General features: G+C 41.8%; 1 protein-coding gene across 4 annotated transcripts in view; it reads right to left on the minus strand.

Moving 5' to 3' along the window:
- LOC115121873 (sarcoplasmic/endoplasmic reticulum calcium ATPase 2-like) overlaps nucleotides 1-9,473 on the minus strand; it is a 47,409-nt gene extending 37,936 nt beyond the window's left edge. For 2 of the 4 annotated variants that reach the window (XR_010463761.1, XM_029651009.2), the window contains exons 1-4: nucleotides 8,628-9,472; nucleotides 8,232-8,249; nucleotides 8,060-8,142; nucleotides 4,328-4,432 (exon numbers count right to left, since the gene is read on the minus strand). Coding sequence is in view for 3 of the 4 variants with exons in the window: in XM_029651009.2 (XP_029506869.1) it covers nucleotides 4,328-4,432; nucleotides 8,060-8,142; nucleotides 8,232-8,249; nucleotides 8,628-8,745 (324 nt within the window). In the remaining variant the exon portion in view is untranslated. Of the gene's footprint in view, nucleotides 1-4,327; nucleotides 4,433-7,521; nucleotides 7,610-8,059; nucleotides 8,143-8,231; nucleotides 8,250-8,627 lie in introns of those variants that run through there. The other 2 variants (XM_029651017.2, XM_065017444.1) reach the window with 2 other exon arrangements.
- Nucleotides 9,474-23,315: the final 13,842 nt, after the last annotated feature.

Genomic DNA, 23,315 nt, shown 5'->3' on the forward strand with positions numbered 1-23,315 from the left:
GAGTGTCCTGTTGAGCAAATGTCCACCCACAGCTGGAAGGAATCCCATTAAAGCAGGTCCATACAGTCTGTCTGTTTAGCTAGTTATATATTTTTGGTCAGTGGTGTCATTGACTACTCGAGTTTAGTACAGAAGTCTTTTCTTTCCATATGGCTTTTGCATCCTGCCAAACTGTGGACTATATTCCTCAACCAAGAGAATGAAATCTGTCTCTAGCCATAGAACCCTGTGGTGAGTCATTGAATTCAGAATACACCCTGGATACTGTGGCTTGGACAAACCTCTAATTGAGAGCCAAGTATTTTTCTTTATGTGCAGGATGTAAATGAGATTACCCACACTTCAAAAAGACTCATTGTAATTCACCCACACCCCTTCTCGGCTCTCATTTGAGAACAATCGGCTGCACAGTTCACACTGCCACTGAACACACCTCTGCCGCTCAGTACAGTGTGTGGCTCGTGAAATGCTTTCCAACATTCTGTCCCTCTCAGTTAAACTGTGTGGTCTAGAACATTCACCTTAAGCTAGCTAGGTGGGACAATCACATCAGTCGTAAGTTCTTTATTGAGGAAATATATACTAATCAGCAAAGTCAGAGAAACATCCCTTTTTCACGACCCTGTCTTTCAAAGTAAAAATCCAAATAACTTCACAGATCTTCATTGTAAAGGGTTTAAACACTGTTTCCCATGCTTGTTCAATGAACCATAAACAATTTATGAACATGCACCTGTGGGATGAACGTTAAGACACGAACAGCTTACAGACGGTGGCAATTAAGGTCAAAGTTATGAAAACTTAGGACACTTAAAAAGTCCTTTCTACTGACTCTGAAAAACACCAAAATAAAGATGCCCAGGGTCCCTGCTCACCTGCCTGAACGTGCCTTATGCATGCTGCAAGGTGGCATGAGAACTGCAGATATGGCCAGGGCAATAAATTGCAATGTCCGTACTGTGAGACGACTAAGACGGCGCTACAGGGAGACCCGACGGACAGCTGATCATCCTCACAGTGGCAGACAACGTGGATCAACACCTGCACAGGATCGGTACATCCAAAGATCACACCTGCAGGATAGGTACAGGATGGCAACAACAACTGCCCAAGTTACACCAGGAACGCACAGTCCCTCCATCAGTGCTCAGACTGTCCGCAATAGGCTGTGAGAGGCTGGACTGGGGGCTTGTAGGCCTGTTGTAAGGCAGGTCCTCACCAGACATCACCGACAACAACATCTCCTATGGGCACAAACCCAACGTCGCTGGACCACACAGGACTGGCTAAAAGTGCTCTTCACTGACGAGTCGCGGTTTTCTCACCAGGGGTGATGGTGGGTTTTGCGTTTATCGTCGAAGGAATGAGCGTTACACCGAGGCATGTACTCTGAAGCAGGATCGATTTGGAGGTGGAGGGGCGGTGTGTCTGGGGCATTGGGTCACAGCATCATCGGACTGAGCTTGTTGTCATTGCAGGCAATCGCAACGCTGTGCGTTACAGGGAAGACCTCCTCCTCCCTCATGTGGTACCCTACCTGCAGGCTCATCCTGACATGACACTCCAGCATGACAATGCCACCAGCCATACTGGTCGTTTTGTGCATGATTTCCTGCAAGACAGGAATGTCAGTGTTCTGCCATGGCCAGCGAAGAACCCGGATCTCAATCCCATTGAGCACGTCTGGCACCTGTTTGATCGGAGGGTGAGGGCTAGGGCCAATCCCCCAGAAATGCCTGAACTTGCAAGTGCCTTGATGGAAGAGTGGGGTAATATCTCACAGCAGGAACTGGCAAATCTGGTGCAGTTCAGATGCACTGCAGTGCTTAATGCAGCTGGTGGCCACACCAGATACTAACTGTTACTTTTGATTTTGACTCCCCCTTTGTTCAGGGACACATTACTCCATTTCTGTTAGTCACATGTCTGTGGAATTGTTCAGTTTATGTCTCAGTTGTTAAATATTTGTATGAACATAACAAGATTCACACATGTTAAGTTTGCTGAAAATAAGCGCAGTTGATAGTGAGAGGACGTTTCTTTTTTTGCTGAGTTTGATTATATATAATCTTATTTTTTTTATTTTTTACCACAGATCAAAGTAACGTGCTGTATTCACACACACACACACTACATGACCAAAAGTATGTGGACACCTGCTTGTCGAACGTCTCATTCAAAAATCATGGGCTTTAATATGGAATTAGACTCCAATCAAGTTGAAGAAACAGCTCAAGGATGATCAATGGAAACAGGATACACCTGAGCTCAATTTCTAGTCTCATACAGTAACAACGGGTCTGAATACATATGTAAATAAGGGGTCTTTCTTTTAATACATTTGCTAAAATGTCTAAATCTATTTTTCGCTTTGTCATCATAGGGTATTGTGTGTAGATAGATGCATACAGTGCATTCAGAAATGATTCAGACCCCTTCCCCACATTTTGATACTTAGCCTTAAAAAAAATCCTCAGCAATCTACACAAAATACCCCATTATGACAGAGTAAAAACAGTTTAGAATTTTTGCAAATGTATTAAAAGTCAAAACAGTTTTCAAACCCTTCGCTATGAGAAATTGAGCACAGGTGCATCCTGTTTCCATTGATCCTCCTTGAGATGTTTCTACAACTTCATTGGAGTCCACCTGTGGTAAATTCAATTGATTGGACATGATTTGAAAGGCACACAGTTGACGTCAGGGCAAAAACCATGCCATGAGGTCGAAGGAATTGTCCTTAGAGTGCCGAGACAGGATTGTGTCGAGGCACAGATCTGGGGAAGGGTATCAACAAATGTCTGCAGCATTGAAGGTCCCCAAGAACACAGTGGCCTCTATCATTCTTAAATGGAAGAAGTTTGGATCAACCAAGACTCTTCCTAGAGTTAGCCACCCGGCCAAACTGAGCAATTGGGGGAGAAGGGCCTTAGTCAAGGAGGTGACCAAGAACCCGATGGTCACTCTGACAAAGTTCCAGAATTTGTCTGTGGAGATGGGAGAACCTTCCAGAAGGACAACCATCTCTGTAGCACTCCACCAATCAGGCCTTTATGGTAGAGTAACCAGATGGAAGCCACCACAGCCCGCTTGTAGTTTGCCAAAAGGCACCTAAAGGACTCTCAAACCATGAGAAACAAGATTCTCTGGTCCAATGAAACCCAGGTTTAACTATTTGGCAGGACTGGGAGACTAGTCAGGATCAAGGGAAAGATGAACGAAAAGTAGAGAGATCATTGATTAAAACCTGCTCCAGAGCGCTCAGGACCTCAAACTGGGGTTAAGGTTCAGCTTCCAACAACCCTAAGCACACAGCCAAGATAACGCATTAGTGGCTTCGGGACAAGTCTCTGAATATTCCTAGAGTGTCCCAGCCAGAGCCCGGACTTTAACTTGATCGAACATCTCTGGAGACCTGAAAATAGCTGTGCAGCAACTCTACCCATCCAACATGACAGATCTAGTGAGGATCTGCAGAGAGGAAGGGGAGAAACTCCACAAATACATGTGCCAAGCTTGTAGCATCATACCCAAGAAGACTCGATGCTGTAATCGCTGCCAACAGTGCTTCAACAAAGTACTGAATAAAGGGTCTGATTACTTATGTAAAATGTACATTTATTTTTTTAAACATTGCCTTGTCATTATGGGGTAGTGTGTAGATTGATGATAAAAAAAAATGTAATACATTTTTGAATAAGGCTGTAATGTAACAAAATTTGGAAAAAGTCAAGGGGTCTGAATACTTTCCGAAGGCACTGTGTAGGCCTAGATATATACCCAGTGGATATGTTCATTCTCCTGTGCCATAAAGGACTGAGAAGAATAGCCTCTGGTGCCACTCTAAGCTTGGTTCTATTTTGAACTGTTTTTATATTCATGGCATTTTCTCTCCCTGTGGTTCGGCGGATTGGTTAAGGGCAGGCAGGCGGTTAACTGGCAGGAGGATGTCCACAGGGATCCCTCCAAACCCTCTTCCTGGGATCCAATCCCTGCCATCAGGGGAACCAGCTCAGTGACCAATCACAGGCAACTAATGGTTGTTACTAACTGGAGTGACCTTGAAACTCATTAAACCAGCCAGAGGAAAAACAGCTTTGCTACAATTTGTACATAGATTTCAGCTTCTTCCACATACACACAATCAATTCCCTCAATTTATAGTGAGTGAGGCAATCGGTTATCTGTAGATATGGCCTGATCCTATCATAAGCTAGGCCTACTACTATTAATTATATTCCTCTTAGGGTGGGACAGTCTATCAAACCAAAAAATAACCAAGTTCACCATATTAAAAGAAAAGGGTTGTAAAAAAAGATCTGCTTACCTGCCAGACACCCACAATGGCATTTGCTATTAGAATCAGCAAAATTACAAAAGGCTCCACGAAGGCTGTGATGGTCTCCTCTCCCTCCTCAAACCAGGCCAGCACCTGAAACAGGCAGACAAGTCAGACAGCAATACAAAAAAATACATTCATTTTATGCCCTGCAGTTGCAGATATCAATGTCTCAGTTATACCAGCTTTAGGGTGTGGCGGAGACGAGGCGAGCCAGAGGCAAGGGTCAAGATAACAGAGCCTGGAGCACTATTGCAATCACTTGGTAACAGTAAGTAATTCAATTTGGGTGAAAAGTAGCAGTTGGAGAGTGACAATGCCCGTCAGGGCTGAAAGTGTGATTGTCAGCACAAGCCCATCAAACACCTAATTGTTATGTCAGCTGCAGGACTTTCAGCTACATCAATCAAATCTAATCATGAACATGCCATTTCAAAGCACCACACAACTCTACCCTGTTCAGGCATCCAGTCTCTAGCAAAGCATTTTGTCCTCTCAACAGTGAGTGACTGCTCTTTAAAGTGGTGTTCATTTCCATTAAGTCCTTCTCAGCCACTGAAATAGGATGCATGGGTTTAAACCAGTGGTTTGAATAACCACATTACATAACAGAAAATAAGCAATTTCATCTGCTGAGGCCCAACCTCTTTACCTCATAGAAATGACTTGGAGATAGAGGGAACAACGGTAGAAATTACTGAAAAGAAAGAAAAAGAAATCTCTAGAAATCCCTAGAAATCTCAAACTAGGCTACACTAGGGCTAGAGCGGTAGCTTCCCACACAACAGTGCTCATAAAGGCCAAGCTTGAACTTGTATGCTATGGAATGACCACTTCTTTGAATGAAGAGAAAAGTAAAAAAAACACATCCTCTTATTTTATTTTGATGTCTCCGACAGTCAATCATGAACAGGGAGATAGGCACTGCGCTCTGGCAGTAGAGTACACTAGAGGCCTCAGCATCATTAACTCAGAGCTAGAGGTCGATCGATTAATCAGAATGGCCGATTAATTAGGGTATTTTTGGACACAGATTTGTCAGATTATTTTTTTAAATACACCTTTATTTAACTAAGCAAGTCAGTTAAGAGCGCATTCTTATTTTCAATGACGGCCTAGGAACGGTGAGTTAACTTAACTGCCTTGTTCAGGGGCAGAACGACAGATTTTACCTTGTCAGCTCGGGGGATTCAATCTTGCAACCTTACAGTTAACTAGTCCAACGCTCTAACCACCTGCCTCATTGCACTCCACGAGGAGCCTGCCTGTTAAGCGAATGCAGTAAGCCAAGGTAATTTGCTAGCTAGCCTTAAACTTATCTTATAAAAAACAATCAATCAATCATAATCACTAGTTATCTACACATGGTTGATGATATTACTAGTTTATCTAGTGTGTCCTGCGTTGCATATAATCGATGGGGTGCGTATCGTTGCTCCAATGTGTACCTAACCATGAACATCAATGCCTTTCTTAAAATCAATACACAGAAGTATATATTGAAGTATATATTTTTAAAACTGCATATTTAGCAAAAATAAATCCAAGTTAGCAGGCAATTTAAGCAGATGAAATTGTGTCACTTCTCTTGCGTTCATTGCACGAAGAGTCGGTGTATATGCAACAGTTTGGGCCGCCTAATTTGCCAGAATTTTACGTAATTATGACATAACAGTGAAGGTTGTGCAATGTAACAGCAATATTTAAACTTATGGATGCCACCAGTTAGATAAAATACAGAACGGTTCCGTATTTCACTGAAAGAATAAACGTCTTGTTTTCGAGATGATAGTTTCCAGATTCTACCATATTAATGACCTAAAGTTCGTATTTGTGTGTTATTATGTTATAATTAAGTCTATGATTTGATAGAGCAGTCTGACTGAGCGATGGTAGGCACCAGCAGGTTCGTAAGCATTCATTCAAACGGCACTTTCGTGCGTTTACCAGCAGCTGTTTATGACTTCAAGCCTATCAACTCCCGAGATGAGGCTTGTGTAACCGATGTGAAATGGCTAGTTAGTTAGCGGGGTGCGCGCTAATGGCGTTTCAAACTTCACTCGCTTGGAGTGGTTGTTCCCCTTGCTCTGCATGGGTAACGCTGCTTCAAGGATGACTGTTATCGATGTGTTCCTGGTTCGAGCCCAGGTAGGGACGAGGAGAGGGATGGAAGCTATACTATTACACTGGCAATAGTAAAGTGCCTATAAGAACATCCAATAGTCAAAGGTATATGAATTACAAAATCGTATAGCGAGAAACAGTCCTATAATAACTACAACCTAAAACTTCTTACCTGGGAATATTGAAGTCTCATGTTAAAAGGAACCACCAGCTTTCATATGTTCTCATGTTCTGAGCAAGGAACTTAAACGTAAACTTTCTTACATGGCACATATTGCACTTTTACATTCTTCAACACTTTGTTCCTGCATTATTTAAACTAAATTGAACGTTTCATTATTTATTTGAGGCTAAATTGATTTGTATTAAGTTATAATAAGTGTTCATTCAGTATTGCTGTAATTGGCATTATTACAAATAAATAAATAGGCCAATTAATCAGTATCCGCTTTTTTTGGGTCCTCCAATAATCGGTATCAGCGTTGAAAAATCATAATCGGTCGACCTCTACTCAGAGCCCACCTAATTATCCTTGTCAAGCTCTCTGGCATAACAGTCAATAATATGACTCATTTGCGCAATGAATAGAGGATTGAAAGCCTCTCACTACCATGTATTGGTAAATGTGTTTAGAGTAATGACAGCATCAGTCCCATATCATCAAATCTTATCCAGTGAATGAGTCTATTGTTGCTCAAAGACTATTTCAGAACAACAGGTTAAGAAGTAAGTTGTCTCCTCAATCAGAATCTAGGCCAGAACTAGAAATGTCATATACTAGGATTCTCCTCTTCACCCAGTTAGAGGTACAGCCTATCGCAACAAATGCCAATGAAAAATGTGAACATCTTGACAGCTCAAGCACGTTTAGGACTCTCGTGTGTGTGTGTGAGAGAGAGAGAGACCCGGCCACTGCTGGATGTGATTTACAGGCCAGATTCCTGAACATCACTGTGTGTGACTGTCCCCGCTGCTGGTGATATCTACAGTGATGTGGCGTTGAATACGAGCCAACAGGAAGGGAAATGGGGTCACAGAGAGGTGAACTTGGCACTCACCAGGATCACCACTAGTGAGGCCACTTGTGACATAACCCAAACATTGTTTATGTCCAGATCAACTGCTTCCCCTGAAGGACTTCAATAGAAGGGATATGATGGGGCCTAAAAGGAGTAAATTAGGCATAATTGGGCAACAGCAGGAAAAGGAGGCTCCAAACAGGTGCAAGAAAATGGCTGACGACCAGTGACTCACTAACAACTAGAAACTCAATCTCCATCAATGATGTTCTCAACATAGCAGACTAGGATGTAATGACATTACAAGTAGGTGCAACAACCAATTATCCCTAAATTATTGGACGAATGCCAGTTTAAACATCACATTTTCACTGGAATAAACAGTCAGATACCATACAAAACCGACATGAGGCTGGAGCTGTGGGTACAAGGCCTAATGGAGACACAGAAAACACTCTTCAGTGCCATCTGCCCTAGAGGGGATTTGTGTGTTCCCCAACAATTATGCTCATACACTTATTCTGGACATATGAAGCATACCATCATCCTCATTTCAATAAAGTAATTATATACTTACAAAGGATATGCAGGCTGCAAGAAGAAGAATCCTCACAAGTAGATCTCCAAACTGTTCAGCTACCAGTTCCCATAAAGACTTTCCTAAGAAAAGAAGAGGGTTTGATTGCATCCAAATAATTGGATACCTATAAAAAGTAAATTAACAAAAAAAAATAGAACGATTTACTTACCCTCCTCAGCAGGCAATTCTGCGATTCATCCAAAGGATACCACACCGGAAATAGAGGACAACAGTGAGAGAGGAAGGTTACAACCGAAAATAAATTATCCGATTACGAATAAGAGTTTCAAAGGGGAAAATACATCTAAATTGACGTGGACTGGAAGACAAACATAAGACATACTGAACATCGTTTAGAACAGGCTGACCACTTTAAATGTACAGCATTTTGCTTTAGCTCGTTCACTGAAATTGTTTCAACACACGAGACTGTACATGTTCGTGACGTCAGCATTTCGTTCAAACAAGCCGGTTGCTGAAGAATGCCAGCGGCGTAGCGAGTTTAGCAGGCCGTACACCGTGTGGCCAGGGAAGGGATATCACATTTCAGCAACATGTTACTCACCGTTAGGTCCCCATTTTTCCCGCTGCCTCTTCACCTGGTCTAAACCTAGACCTGTGCTTTCGTTCACGTTGAAATGGCTGTAAACTTCCTCCACCGTCTTTGTGTGAGCGTTCTCCATGGTGAGTATCTGTGCGAGATCACACACTAGCTCGCCAACGTTAGCTGAAACCTCGACAACCCCACTGATAACTCACTTATTTTGTGTCTTCCCCAAACTCACGCTGCCAAAAACTCATACGAATATCTTGAAATGTATTTGATTTCCCAAACACTAAATAACCTGACGTGCAATGAAAATGGTGGCTGTTAGTCCTCACACTTGTTAGGAGACGGATGCCTTCCCCCGTCAAATTCGCCGGTTGGCTACAATGTTCCAGACAACCATGAAATACGGATAATTCATACCACTATCAAAACTATTTCATTTTTTGAAGGGGCAATAACTAAAAAATGCGTCTCTGTAGTTGGATAATGCAGGTGGTTACGCGGTAGGTCTGACAAGTACAGCCTTCGTGGATGTCCGCAGTCTATTTGTTCTTGTGTGCTGCCGCGGATTCACTGCTTTCCCCATCAGCACCAATCGCATTTGTTCACTACCCTTTCGCATGCTCTGAATGCTGCGCTTGGTGTCCGCATGTGGAATGCGCTTATTGGTTGGAGAGACTCCGGAAATCCATTTTTCTTCCCGATCTTTCGGTCCTCACTAGTTACCACAGCCTATTTAAAAAATGTATCTGAAAAAAATCGTATTTGAACCCTAACCACCCTGCTAACATTATGCCTAACCTTAAATTAAGACACGTTTTGTGATAGCCAATTGCGACTTTGTGGTTGTTGTAACTTCTGACAAACTGATCTTCTTCGGTGGGGTTTATCAGCGGTTGGCATCCAATGTTATTGTGTCTTACCACCACCTACTGTACTGGAGTGTGGGCCAGAGACCAAGAGAAAGTAAATCCTACCTGCCCGCCCCGTTGCTCTTAGAAAAATATTACATAATTGCCTGCCCTTAGTATCTCTACTTCACTGCTCCTGCCATCTCTGCACCATCACTGTCCATATCGGTCTTTTGCCTCTGCCTTGCTCATTGAAACTAAAACATCCCCACTTCTAAGTGTTGGTTTAGCGGGTACATCAACTACCAAGTTCCCCTCCACCCCCACATGGGCTGGGACCACAGGAGGTTGGTGGTACCTTAATTGAGGAGGACAGGCTCGTGGTAAATCCTCCATTTGCTCCGTTCCAGCCATTATTATGAGCAGTCTTCACCTCAGCAGCCTCCACTGACTGGGAACCAAGTAAATCTTATCTGTATACCCATCTGTTTAATCCTGCCATGGGTTTGTAGTACATCATAAAGCAGGTCTTGTCTGCTACGTGAGCTAAAGGACTGCAGACTCATCAACACTGCACATGAATCAGAGCAAATAACTACTCTGTCTGGCTTGACTTACTCCACACATTGCAAGGCCAACAGTATGGCCATCAGCTCTGCCATGTATACAACCAGATGATCTGAAATACATTTACTGACTGTCACCCCACATTCCTGCACTTCAAATGCTGACCCAGTACGTCCTGTCCTTGGATCTTTTAAAAGATCTGTGTAAATGGCCATAAAATCCTGATACACAGTATGCATCTATCTATTAAACAAATAAGATGGATCAACACCCATCCTATCTTTCCGTAGTCTCTCCAACACTTCTAGATCAACTACTGAAGGTGGGAGTAGCCATGGTGGATTTACAGGAATAGGTACCGTTGGACTAAACTCTCTTGCATACAGTCCCACCTCCCTCGCCTGGGTATTACCCACCCAAAGCTCGTGTTCTGTGCTCGCTCATGTTTTCCATCATGCCTGTAAAATCCCTTTTGCAGAATGCTGCTGCTGCTGTCTCATAATCTGCAATGGCAAATCTCCCATCTCCACCTGTAGTGCAGCCACTGGGGAGGTCCGAAACACCCCACTACATATTCTGAGTCCTTGCCCCTGAATGACATCTAGCCTTTCCAATAAGGTTCGGGCTGCCGAACCATACTCTATGCTACCATAGTCTATTACGGATCGGATCGATGCAACATACATGGTCCCCCCCCCCCCCCCACACTCCTTCCCCGTCAGACAGCGCATCACATTTAGCACCTTCTTACACTTACCTGCCACTCTCTCAATGTGTTCTGCCCAGGTCAGCCTAGTGCCAAAGTATACCCCAAGGAACCCGAAGGCCCTCACCCTCTCCAAGTTTCTCCCATATAACCTCAAGCGTACCTCATCTCCCACCTTCCTCCTGGTAAAAAACACTGTCTAAGTTATCTCTAGAGAGAACCTGAATCCCCACATTAATGCTCACTGTTCTACCTCTTCAATTGCTTCCTGTAATGGCACATTACTTCCCCTCTCCCATAAGGCCCCATCATCTACAAATAACGACCTCCCAATATCCAGCCGTACCTGAGAGTAAACATCATTGATCATGATTGAGAACAGAGGACTAATCACGCTACCCTGCGGTGTACCGTTATCCACCAGGTAGATGTCTGATAGAGACGTCCCCACCCTCACCTGGATAAACCTTCCAAACAGGAAATAATTTAACCATTTGTACGTTCTTCCTCCTGCCTCCATAATATCAAGCTTTATTAACAACCCCTCATCTCCACATCAAAAACGACAGCTACAACAGTCTCCTTGTTCACTGAGCCTTCCTGACCTCTGCTTCTAAGCAGAGCACTGGGTCCATAGTTCCCCTCCCCTTCCTGAACCCACTCTGATGTGGCAATACTAGCTCCCTGCTCTCCAGGAAGTAAGTTAGCCTCTCCGTAATCATACGTTCCATAATCTTACATACATGTGATGTTAAAGCTATTGGCCGATAGCTTGTTGGCCTCGTTGGGTCCTTCCCTGGCTTCCGGATTGGTACCACTACTGCCTCCTCCCAGCTGCCTGGTAGTTTCCCCTCCTCCCACACTGTTGTACAACACTAATACCTTATCACTAAGATGGGCCAACATAACATAGCACACCTCATCTTTCCCAGGTGAAGTTAACCCTGCCTTACCTGTTGCCCCTTTCATCTCTGCCATGGTAAATGGTGCATTCATTGCATCATTTACAACCCCCGTCCTATCCAACACTCCAGGATGCTCCTCTCTCGTTCTCTCTCTCCCCCTCCTGACAAATTTGCAGTTATGCACTTGGACAAACGCTTTGTCCATCATCTCTGCCTTCATCTGTTACTTCCACATCCTTTCCTTCTCGTCAACACAGGATAATCCCACTCCCTTCAGAAGCCACTCATCCTCTTAATCATCCCTCCCGCTTTTCAAACAGGTGTCGCCCTTCCAATGGTGTCACAGAACCGACGCCAACATGACCTCAATGCCTGACGGATAGTTCTCCTCACCAGGGCCTTCTGATACTGAATCTGATGTTGGAAGTTTTCAGTATTCTAAATGCCCTGTTCCTATTCCTCACCATTGCCCCTCACTCATCCATGGGACTGCGTTCCTCCTCCTCCTCCCTGAACTCTAAGGTAGAGCCTCAGTGGCTGCCCTCACTAAAGCTATTCATACTATCCACATTCCCTTTATATCCACCCGAGCCATCACCTGCTCACTCAGCTCCTGAAACTGATCTCACTTTGCCCTTCCAAACCTAGATACCAGAGTGAGGTCCAAGGCAGTCTCTTTCCCTGTGGCTACATCAATCCTGGTCCCTCAGCCATCATTCAGGCACACCAGATCTTCTGTAAGATTTCCCATCACTTGCACCCCCCGAGCATGTTCTGGGCATTAAAATGGCCACACCACTTAACCTCTATCCTAGCACTCCACCATCTCCAGCACTTCCAGGTCCAATATCTGACAAGGATTATAGTAGTTCACTACCACTAGCACCCCTCCTCTCAACCACACATTGATACTGTTCAATACCTTTGCCTAGCATCCTATAAGTACGTCCTTGCTTTATGAAGGTGGCACCCCCCATACAGCTCTGTCCCAACGAACCACTACATGTCCCTGTATGATAAACTTCACAGTCGGTTTGAGCCAAATCACATCAGACTTATCTGGCATATCCACAATGAACTGCTTGAACTCCTGCTCATTAGCCAACAGGGTTTGAGCATTCCATTGTAGTACTACCACTATAACTAAGATCTTGAACCTCCCAGAGGTGCCTTATTGCGATTAGAAACTTGTTACCAATGTAATTAGAGCAGTTAAAAGAAAGGTGTTGTTGTACCCGTGGTATACAGTCTGATATACAACGGCTGTCAGCCAATCAACAATCAGGGCTCAAACCACCCAGTATATAATAACTCATATATCCTATGGTTACTTTATTTGGCAGTACCCGGTCCTTGAAGTGTAGCAGAATAGAGAGCCTACCTACCCTAACTCCATCCCTTGTTGCTTGCCATCTTTGAACATTTACTAGAACGCCTCGTCTCAAGTTGTCACTTGCTAACACTCACAGCCACTCCTGTTATCACCCCTTTAATCCACTGCTTCCCTGCTTGATCACCTCTGCTGCTCGACACCAACCTATGTGCTTCACTCAGAGCTTTTTCCCTCTGCGCCATGTCCTTACAGAACACCAACAAGCTCCCATCTCTTAACACTTTAGCCTTGACAACTTCCCCAATCAACTATTTTATAACCGCCGTCAACCTAACCCCCCAACTTTCCCTTCCTCGCTAAACTTCAGAATCACTTTATACTCCCCTCGCGACTTATCTTGCCCTTCCTCGGCACTCGTACCTCCGAACTGCCGTTGGTGTTAGCAACTATGTTGCTCTCCTCAAACTTCCTTTTCTTCTTCATATCTGCCTCCATTGACCTCTCGCTCCCCTTCAAACCACCACTCCCTGTCTCTCCAGTTTTCTTTGTATTTTTATCTTTCTTACTCCCCTTTATTTGTACCACTATGCTCCATACTTGCTTCACTTTCTTCTCCATCACTATCTCCTACCATCTCTGACCCAGTCACAGCACAGCCGTGCCGAGTAAAGTTTGACTCTTTGTTTATCAACGATTGATGCCGGAGCTCGGATCAACCCACGTTACGTCTCTACTGTTCCCAGCTCACTTTCATCAAAGAACTATGCCGCGCTCACGTGCTAGTCGGAACTAGGAAACTTGGAAATGTGAGATTTGTGCCTAACTGGTTGGTTATTTAGTCGGACATTTTCGAGTCTCCTAGTTCCGACTAGCACATTAATGCAGCGTTACATATATTTTCTTTAATATTACAGCCCATTCATATAATTTATCTGGTAATATTTAGAGCATTTTTATTATAATATTTATATAAAACCAGCTAGTGTAAAAAACCTGATAGATTAACTGTAAAATCATCTTGGCATATCACTTGAGAGTCAAAACATACAAACATTAGCTAGGATTCCATCAATTGGCCACATATTTTCATGCAAATATTCACAATTCGCATAAAAACAATAACGCCTTTAACCGCCAGAGATGTGTTTCCATAAAATTGGCATGTTGCAGATATAGCCCCACAGTGGAGGCATCATAATACCCTCCCAAAACCTAGCAGTCAAAAAGGGAAATGGTTCTAATAGTTTTTACGCCATTCATTTTCTCATTGGGGATTTCTGAAACACTTAAAATAAGCACTGTGTTTCGTGTAGGCTTACCCGGGCGTGACGTTTTGATAACCATGTAAAGCTCTCTAGAACAAGGCGACTTCTATCAATATATTCGGCTCTATTTACTCTCAGGTTAGATAACGCTAATTAGTATCCAAGTAGACATCATGCAAGATTGCAAATCCCTGCATGGTCCTGCACGTCATTTAGAGAGAGATTTACACGGTTATCAAAAAGTCCCCCGTCCCCCTTAATCATATCACAATCAACTTTTACCAGTTGAATGTAGATACAAATATATTTTTTCCCCCGAAATATTGTATTAAAATGAGCAAATTAGTTAATAACTAATGAAATATGTGCATATTTGCATTTCCTGTAAAAACATTTTTTGGGACACTTATGCCTTAATCACAAATCAGCCTAATACTTTGGTTTAATTTTGTTAAAGGCCAATTATGCCACTTTTTAACCTTATGTTCATTATCTCCAGCACCAGACCAGTGTTTAAATATCTGAAAATGGTGAGTTTATATGATCTGTGGTTAAAAAGAAAGGTCATAAAAAAAAGGGGTAGGATTAAATGTAAAAAAGGTGATTTTCAAAACCTGCCACGTCCCTCTGAACAGAGGGATAGTATTTTTTTGCGCCCCACAATACCACAAATCTCTTTTTTTTTTTTTCCTTTTTTTTCATTTCACCTTTATTTAACCAGGTAGGCTAGTTGAGAACAAGTTCTCATTTGCAACTGCGACCTGGCCAAGATAAAGCGTAGCAATTCGACACATGCAACAACACAGAGTTACACATGGAATAAACAAAACATACAGTCAATAATACAGTAGAACAAAATAAAACAAAAAGTCTATTTACAGTGAGTGCAAATGAGGTAAGTTAAGGAAATAAATAGGCCATGGTGGCGAAGTAATTACAATATAGCAATTAAACACTGGAGTGGGGTGCAAAGGAGCAAAATAAATAAAGAAATAGATACCAGTATGGGGATGAGGTAGGTAGATAGATGGGCTGTTTACAGATGGGCTATGTACAGATGCAGTGATCTGTAAGATACTCTGACAGCTGGTGCTTAAAGTTAGTGAGGGAGATGTGAGTCTCCAGCTTTGCAATATTTGAGAGATATTTGCAATTCGTGCCAGTCATGGGCTGCAGAGAACTGGAATGAAAGAAGACCAAAGGAGGAATTGGCTTTGGGGGTGACCAGTGAGATATACCTGCTGGAGCGCATGCTACGAGTGGGTGCTGCTATGGTGATCAGTGAGCTGAGATAAGGTGGGGCTTTACCCAGCAGAGACTTGTAGATAACCTGTAGCCAGTGGGTTTGGCGACGAGTATGAAGCGAGGGCCAGCCAACGAGAGCATACAGTAGTGTTACAAAATCACTGTTTTTAAAATGTTTTAACCTTTGGTGATGTCATCAGGTATAACTTTGTAATGTTATATAACTTTTTACAAAATGTGGAAAAATTTGCAGTTTTCACATGTAGACACTGGTTTAGTACAGGAAATATAATTATGAGGTTGAAAAGTGGCGGAGTTGCTCTTTAAGACACACTTAAGAGCAGATTGTGGATAAATTATTTTTTCATCTTTCTATTTGTAAAATACTAAAGACATGTACATAAAATGACTTTTTGCCACCTTTTTCTAAAGAAAAATGGACAACATAGAATAAAACATGGATAACATATCAACAAGTCTCGAGAATATATCTAAGGATAACCACACAAAATTTGATGAATGTATATGCTTCTGGAGCTGAGTAAAATTAGTTGTCATGTGGGAAGAGTCTTATTTTTGGGAAATGGCTGGCAGTTAAAGACAAGTAGCCTACACTGAATTTAGACTAGCAAACGCCAAATACCTATTTAGACCCAATCTCCATCTTTTCAATGTAAGTTACCACATATAGTACAGTTTGTTACATTCTCTGTGAAATTGTCTTTTAAATGATGTGTAATTCAATGTAGTGAGCTGTGAAATGATGGCTGTATGTCCATTTAAAGTGGTTAAAAATCATAAAATGTTGCTGGCGGTAGTATGATAAACTAAAGAAAATATACATTTTCATCAAGATTTTGACATCTTTAGGTTTACTTTTTGAAAGTACTAATATTAATGGACCAAAATACCAACAAATCTCAAAATTGATAGGCAGATGCAAACATATAATTTCAGCCTGTGATGCCTGGCCTTAACATACAACTGACAGCTAATATTAACACAAATCTGCTAAGGTCAGCAAAAATACATAATACTAGAATTACATTCACTCATCCGGTTTGATAAAAGCCCAGTTAAAATCCATGTTGTCTATGTTTTTTCCCTCATTGATTGCAGTGGAGAGCAGACCTGGGTTGTGAGGTATGATTCAGAGAGGTCCATTATCTATTGGTTTGCATTGGTGGACTGTGATCACCAACATGTCATAGGTGAACTGATGGGTTTCTGGAGGTCAATTGCGTATTCAGTGTTTTCATACAATCTTGGTCCAGATCATTTAGTCTCATTTGTGAGAATCCCACTAAAAAACCTTTGACTCTGCTCATGTGAGTCATTGACCTGTCACTTCTCCCTCACTCACAGTAGTTGTTCTGTCAATGCAGGAAGAGGATATGAGAGGCTGCCTCCTCCACTCAAGGCCACATCAGATGTTTCTATAGCTCCTCAGCATCCCCAGTGTGAGACACTATTTGCTGCCTGGCTCCAACATGTTCAATCAGGCCACCACTAATAAATGGCTTGCATGAAACCCCTACTCCAGTGGAAGATGATAGTCAGTGAGTGGAGAACATGCTGTAACAGCTATCTTGCACAAAGTAACTCACATTCAACACAAAGTAAGAGATGGATAATATTTTTGGTTAGTATAGTGCATGTGTATTGGCAGTGTGTGTGCCTGTATGTGGTTATTTCAGTATTTTATTAGGATCCCCATTAGCTGTTGCAAAAGCAGCAGCTACTCTTCCTGGGGTCCACACAAAACATGAAACGTGACATAATACAAAACATTAATAGACAAGAACAGCTCAAGGACAGAACTACATAAAAAATGTTTTAAAGGCACATGTAGCCTACATATCAATACATACACCCAAACTATCTAGGTCAAATAGGGGAGAGATGTTGTGCCGTGAGGTGTTGCTTTATCTGTTTGTTGAAACCAGATTTATTATTTATTTCAGCAATGTGAGATGGAACAGAGTTAATTGTAATAATGGCTCTATATAATACTGTATGCTTTCTTGAATTTGGGAACTGTGAAAAGACCCCTGGTGGCATGTCTGGTGGGGTAAGTGTGTGTGTCAGAACTGTGTGTAAGTTGACTATGAAAACAATTGGGGATATTCAACACATTAATGTTTCTTATAAAAAAGAAGTGATGCAGTCAGTCTCCCCTCAACTCTTAGCCAAGAGAGACTGGCATGCATAGTATTGATATTAGCACTCTAATTACAATGAAGAGCCATATGTGCTGCTCTGTTCTGGGCCAGCTGCAGCTCAATCTGGTCTTTCCTTGCAACACTCGACCACATTACTGGACAATAATCAAGATAAGACAAAACTAGAGCCAGCAGAACTTGCTTTGTGGAGTGTGGTGTCAAAAAAGCAGATCATCTCTTTATTATGGACAGACCTCTCCCAATATTTACAACCATTGAATCTATATGTTTTGACCATGATAGTTTAAAATCTAAGGTAACGCCATGTAATTTAGTCTCCTCAACTTGTTCAACAGCCACACCATTCATTACCAGATTCAGATGAGGTCTAGAACTTAGGTAATGATTTGTACCAAATACAATGCTCTTATTTTTAGAGATGTTCAGGACCTGTTTATTACTGGCCACCCATTCCAAAATAAACTGCAACTCCTTGTTAAGGGTTTCAGTGACTTCATTAGCTGTGGTTCCTGATGCGGAAATGGTTGAATCATCAGCATACATGGTCCCACATGCTTTGTGTTTAATGCCAGTGGCAGGTCATTGGTAAAAATAGAAAAGAGTAGAGGGCCTAGAGAGCTGCCCTGCGGTATACCACACTTTACATGTTTGACATTAGAAAAGCTTCCATTAAAGAAAACCCTTTGAGTTCTGTTAGATAGATAGCTCTGAAACCACAATATGGCAGAGGTTGAAAAGCCACAACACATGTTTTTTCAACAGCAGGTTATAGTCAATAATATCAAAGGCCGCACTGAAATCTAACAGTACAGCACCCACAATCTTCTTATTATCAATTTCTTTCAACCAATTATCAGTCATTTGTGCAGTGCAGTACATGTTGAGTGCCCTTCTCTATAAGAATGCTGAAAGTCTGTTGTTAATTTGTTTAACATTTGGTCAAACACAATTTTTTTCCAACAGTATGCCAAGAGCTGGCAGCAAGGGTATAGGTCTGCTGTTAGAACCAGTAAAGGCCACACTTGGGTAGTGGAATTTCTTTGGCTTCTGTCCAGGCCTGAGGACAAAAACTTTCCTCTAGGCTCAGATTAAAGATATGACCGATAGGAGTGGCTATAGAGCCAGCTACCATCCTCAGTAGCTTTCCATCTAAGTTGTCAATGCCAGGAGGTTTGTCATTATTTATCGATAACAATACGTTTTCCACCTCTCCCACACTAACTTTACAAAATTCAAACTTGCAATACTTTTCTTTCATTATTTGTTTTTTTTTTATATATGAATGTGGTGGCTCACTGTTCGTTTTTGGCATTTTCTGCCTAAGTTTGCCCACTTTGCCAATAAAGTAATCATTAAAATAATTGGCAACATCAAATGGTTTTGTGATGAATAAGCCATCTGATTTGATGAAAGATGGAGTTGAATGTGTCTTTCTGCCCATAATTTAATTTAAAGTACTTCAACGTTTTTTCCATCATTCTTTATATCATTGATCTTGGTTTCTTCTTCTTTTTGTTGAGTTTATTCATATCAAACTTATTAGCCACTCCTTTTGCCCCATCTCTTTCAACCATACCATTTTTTAATTCCTCATCAATCCATGGAGCCTTAACAGTTCTAACAGTCAGTTTCTTAACAGGTGTATGTTTATCAATAATTATTAATCACATCAGACCAACAAATATTGTTAACATCACCCACATAAGAGTCACAGCAAAATATTTTGTTGAATCTCTTAAACAGTATTTTAGGCCCAGCTTTTGGAACTTTGGCATTCCTGGATATAGCCGATACGGCTTTAGGTGTCTAGAAGCCTCACTGTCATCACTATCTGTATGCAGAGGATTCCCCACAGATACTGGTATTATTAGGTCTGTGAGAGATGAGCCCCATGCTCTGATAGATATAGATGTGGATTCAACACAGGTCACCCCATTACCCATTAGGCTATCTATTGCCATATCAGGGTCTATTAGCATGTGCTGTGGCAGCTAAAAATAATACATTAAATGTTGTTGCAGAGTTCTATAAAGTTCTACTTTATTATTTGTAGGCCTATGTGAGTGTATGATTCACATTTCCTGATATCATACCAACCAAGGGTGCAGGTTCCTGGACACAGGTTAAGCCTAGGGGCGGCAGGTAGCCTAGTGGTTAGAGCATTGGGCCTGTAACTGAAAGGTTCTTGGATCAAATCCCAGCGCTGACAAGGTAAAGATCGGTCATTCTGCCCCTGAACCCACTGTGCCCCTGTAGGCTGTCATTGTAAATAAGAATTTGTTCTTAACCAACTTGCCTAGTTAAATAAGAAAAATAGTCCTGGAATAAAATGCACACTCAATGCAGAATTGAACATGCTTTTTGGTCCAGGATAAGGTGTAATCTATGTCCAGGAAACTGCCCCAAGAAGTCGAGTCTGTACAAAATCTTGTGAATGTGAATATCACCCCTGGGTTGTGAGTTATTCGGGGAGGTGGATTATAGTAGGAGATGGTTGCTGTCTCTTACAGCTGGCCTGTTGTCTGTCTGAGATTATGGTTATTTATAGATACTGTGATTAGTGTGTCTTTTCATACATCAACCCCCAATGAGGAAAATAGATAGAGTTTCGTGTAGACCTCTGATGGAAACAATAAAACAAGGGTCTGCAACTTTTCTGCCACGCCAGATAAGATGTAGGAGGGCTGACATTGTTCAGCTGATGTGGGGTTGTTATGGAGATCTGCCCATCAACTAGTCCCAGAGCTTTTAAAATGGGCAGTAGATGTTTAATGCACATTACTCCCATACAATGTAAAGGTTTGTGTTAAAGCTTAAGGTAAATGGTGTCTTATTGATGTTCAGATGGACTGAAATCCATCATGAACAGTGGGTCCCCAGTATTACTGTTGAGAGAGATAGAGATACAGACAGGCTGACTGTTGCAGACTTAACATCACGCTAAAATATCATGTCATGTCCATTATCTCAGATTTGAAACAAACAATAGAAATATATTATTCCCCCCAGGCTCCCACCACCAACACACACACACACACACACACACACCGTTTCCTACTTATTTTACCAAATGGTTTTACTTGTGTGGAAATGGAATGTGGCTGTTTGTGTTCTTTTCCCATATTAAGTCTGTTTGACAACTTCCTCTGGGCAGTTTGTCAGATGATCACCTTATAAGGTGCTGTGAAAAATTGGGAGAAAGAATCTGGTTTGACATAGAAATAGGGAAAATTCACTCTATTGATTAAGGATGATAATGCTGATTGATGTGTCATTCATGTCATCTCTACATGTAGTAGACTTGTGACCAGTATGCCACCATTAGACATAGGAGATGGTTGGGGGGGAATTGGGGGAAATGGTAAAAGAATAACATTTGTTATTATAACACACTGTCATGACATGATTTAATCAAAAAGGTTATTTGCTATTATTCAGTGTCTTTGCTTACAAAACCTTTGTGATTGTATTTGACCGAGGGTAGAAATGTACATGTGCGGCTGCACATTTGATGGAATTGAGCCCTCAACTCTGACCCTTGCTTTTCATGGGCATACAGTATATCTGTGATGATCTACTGCACTCTAGTGGGCACAGATAGTGCATGAAAATAGGGACAGAGCTTGAGAGGATCTGCAGAGAAGAAACTTCCCAAATACATCTGTGCCAAGCTTGTAGCATCATACCCAAGAAGACTCTAGGGTGTAATCACTGCCAAAGGTGCTTCAACAAAGTACTGAGTAAAGGGTCTCAGTACTTATGTAAATGTGATATTTCAGTATTTTTAAAATATATTTGCAAACATTTATAAAAACCTGTTTTTGCTTTGTCATTATGGGTATTGTGTGTAAATGTATGTGGGAAAAAATAACAATTTAATACATTTTAGAATAAGGGTATAACAATATGTGGAAAAAGTCAAGGGGTCTGTATACTTTCCGAATGACCTGTATATGCCCTCCAAAGAAAGGTTGGTGGCAGTGGCGTGTATTCATGGATGCCAAGGAAATGTATCCTTGGCATCCATAAATACTGTATCTCACAGGAGAAAGCATCCGAGTGAGCGAAACAGCACCCCTCTCTCTCTCTCTATGTGTAGGCCATCTATCTGATGTTGTCTGGGAACAAACAAGTATGACATTGTAGCCCACAGCATTGAAGGGAAGGGAAGCCAGCGAGCATCTGGCCTCCCTTGACAAAAAAACTATAAATAAATAGCCAATCAGCGTTGAGCTAAACTAAGCGATCTCAACTGTGAATGCTCCTGGTGCACCAAAAAAAAGTGTCAAGGGAAGCCAACTTGGATTTGGTGTCAGTCCTATCAAATCCCATTGAGATCATTCGTCATTGACAGAAAAACTTGTTGTTCTATCTCGTTGTGTTGTTGTCCTCCGATGGTTAGCTTGCCAGCTAGCTAAAATCGTCCCTTTCCTAAATTAGCCATGGCTGGAGAAAGGGATTTGGACTTGTGCTTTTACTTGATCCTCTGTACTAGCCAACGATTATAATCCCAATTCTGATCCAACCATTATGTCATACATTGTTGTGCCCCTGGTCTGAGAGGATGGAAGTTCCCTTTGTAGCTAGATGTAGAAGGCTAATGTTAACTAGCTAACGTTGCCCAAGAATGGAAGTTAGGCTAGAGAGCAAGAATTGTAGCCAGGTAGCCTAGGACAATAAAAAATAAATACTTTACTGTATGACAGAGTGATAGACCGTTTCGTCAACTTGAAAGAGAGGAGGATGGCATTGGTGTTTCTCTACAAGTAGGGTGAGTCAACATGTTTTTCTACTTGCACAAACGCATGTGCACGTACACACACATGCACACTCAAACAGAAATCAGAACCATGGACAGCCACATCATATTTAGCTTATGTTGATTGGACTAAATTGTTTTTGATATCTTTTAGTTGTGACTGTATTAGACTAAGCAGAGGTGATTTGTGGATGTTGAAATGTTGATGTTGAAATGGTCCTAGAATAGTGGAGGCAGCTTCTGTTTTCTTTGCGACTTGCGGTAACTGTCTGTTGTTCTAAATTAATATTTGTTTAGTGGTCTGCACATTTCGGATACATTAACTTGCTTGGCCATGCTGTAGGTGATGTAACGGTCTGTTACTGTACATGCAATATTCTTTGTGTACTTCACTGGACAGAGGTTACTATCTGGTTTTGTGATAAAACATAGGCATGGTTGAATTTATTCTGCCACTGTGTCTTCTTATTATCTTGGCCTTTAGGCCTATATATCATAGTTGCAAAGCATAGGAATTAACAGGTTATAGAGCAAACAACGCAATTATCACAACATAGGTTGTAATGTGGCTTGAAATCATCATCACATCTGGTTGGCAAGCATGTGAATGGTTTGTGTCTGGAGTGTATAGTAGATGAAATGGTGGGACATGTTATATTGTTGTATGTTGAAGAGAGGTGAAAGGCTATGGTTATTGAGTTTGGAAAGGGATTTTAGAAGTTAGTAGGGCTCTTTTTTTCTCAGAAGTAATGAGTCAGGTAGAAGGATTTAGAAATGTGGAGCTTATGTTGTAAACCGTGATTGACCACACACTCCAGCACAGTAAGTGGCGGCATGCACCTTTAACGTTTGTTTGCGGAACCGCCATTATATCATAGAAGAAGAAGGA

Source organism: Oncorhynchus nerka, linkage group LG4 (assembly GCF_034236695.1).
Source record: "Oncorhynchus nerka isolate Pitt River linkage group LG4, Oner_Uvic_2.0, whole genome shotgun sequence".
Taxonomy (NCBI): Eukaryota; Metazoa; Chordata; class Actinopteri; order Salmoniformes; family Salmonidae; genus Oncorhynchus; species Oncorhynchus nerka.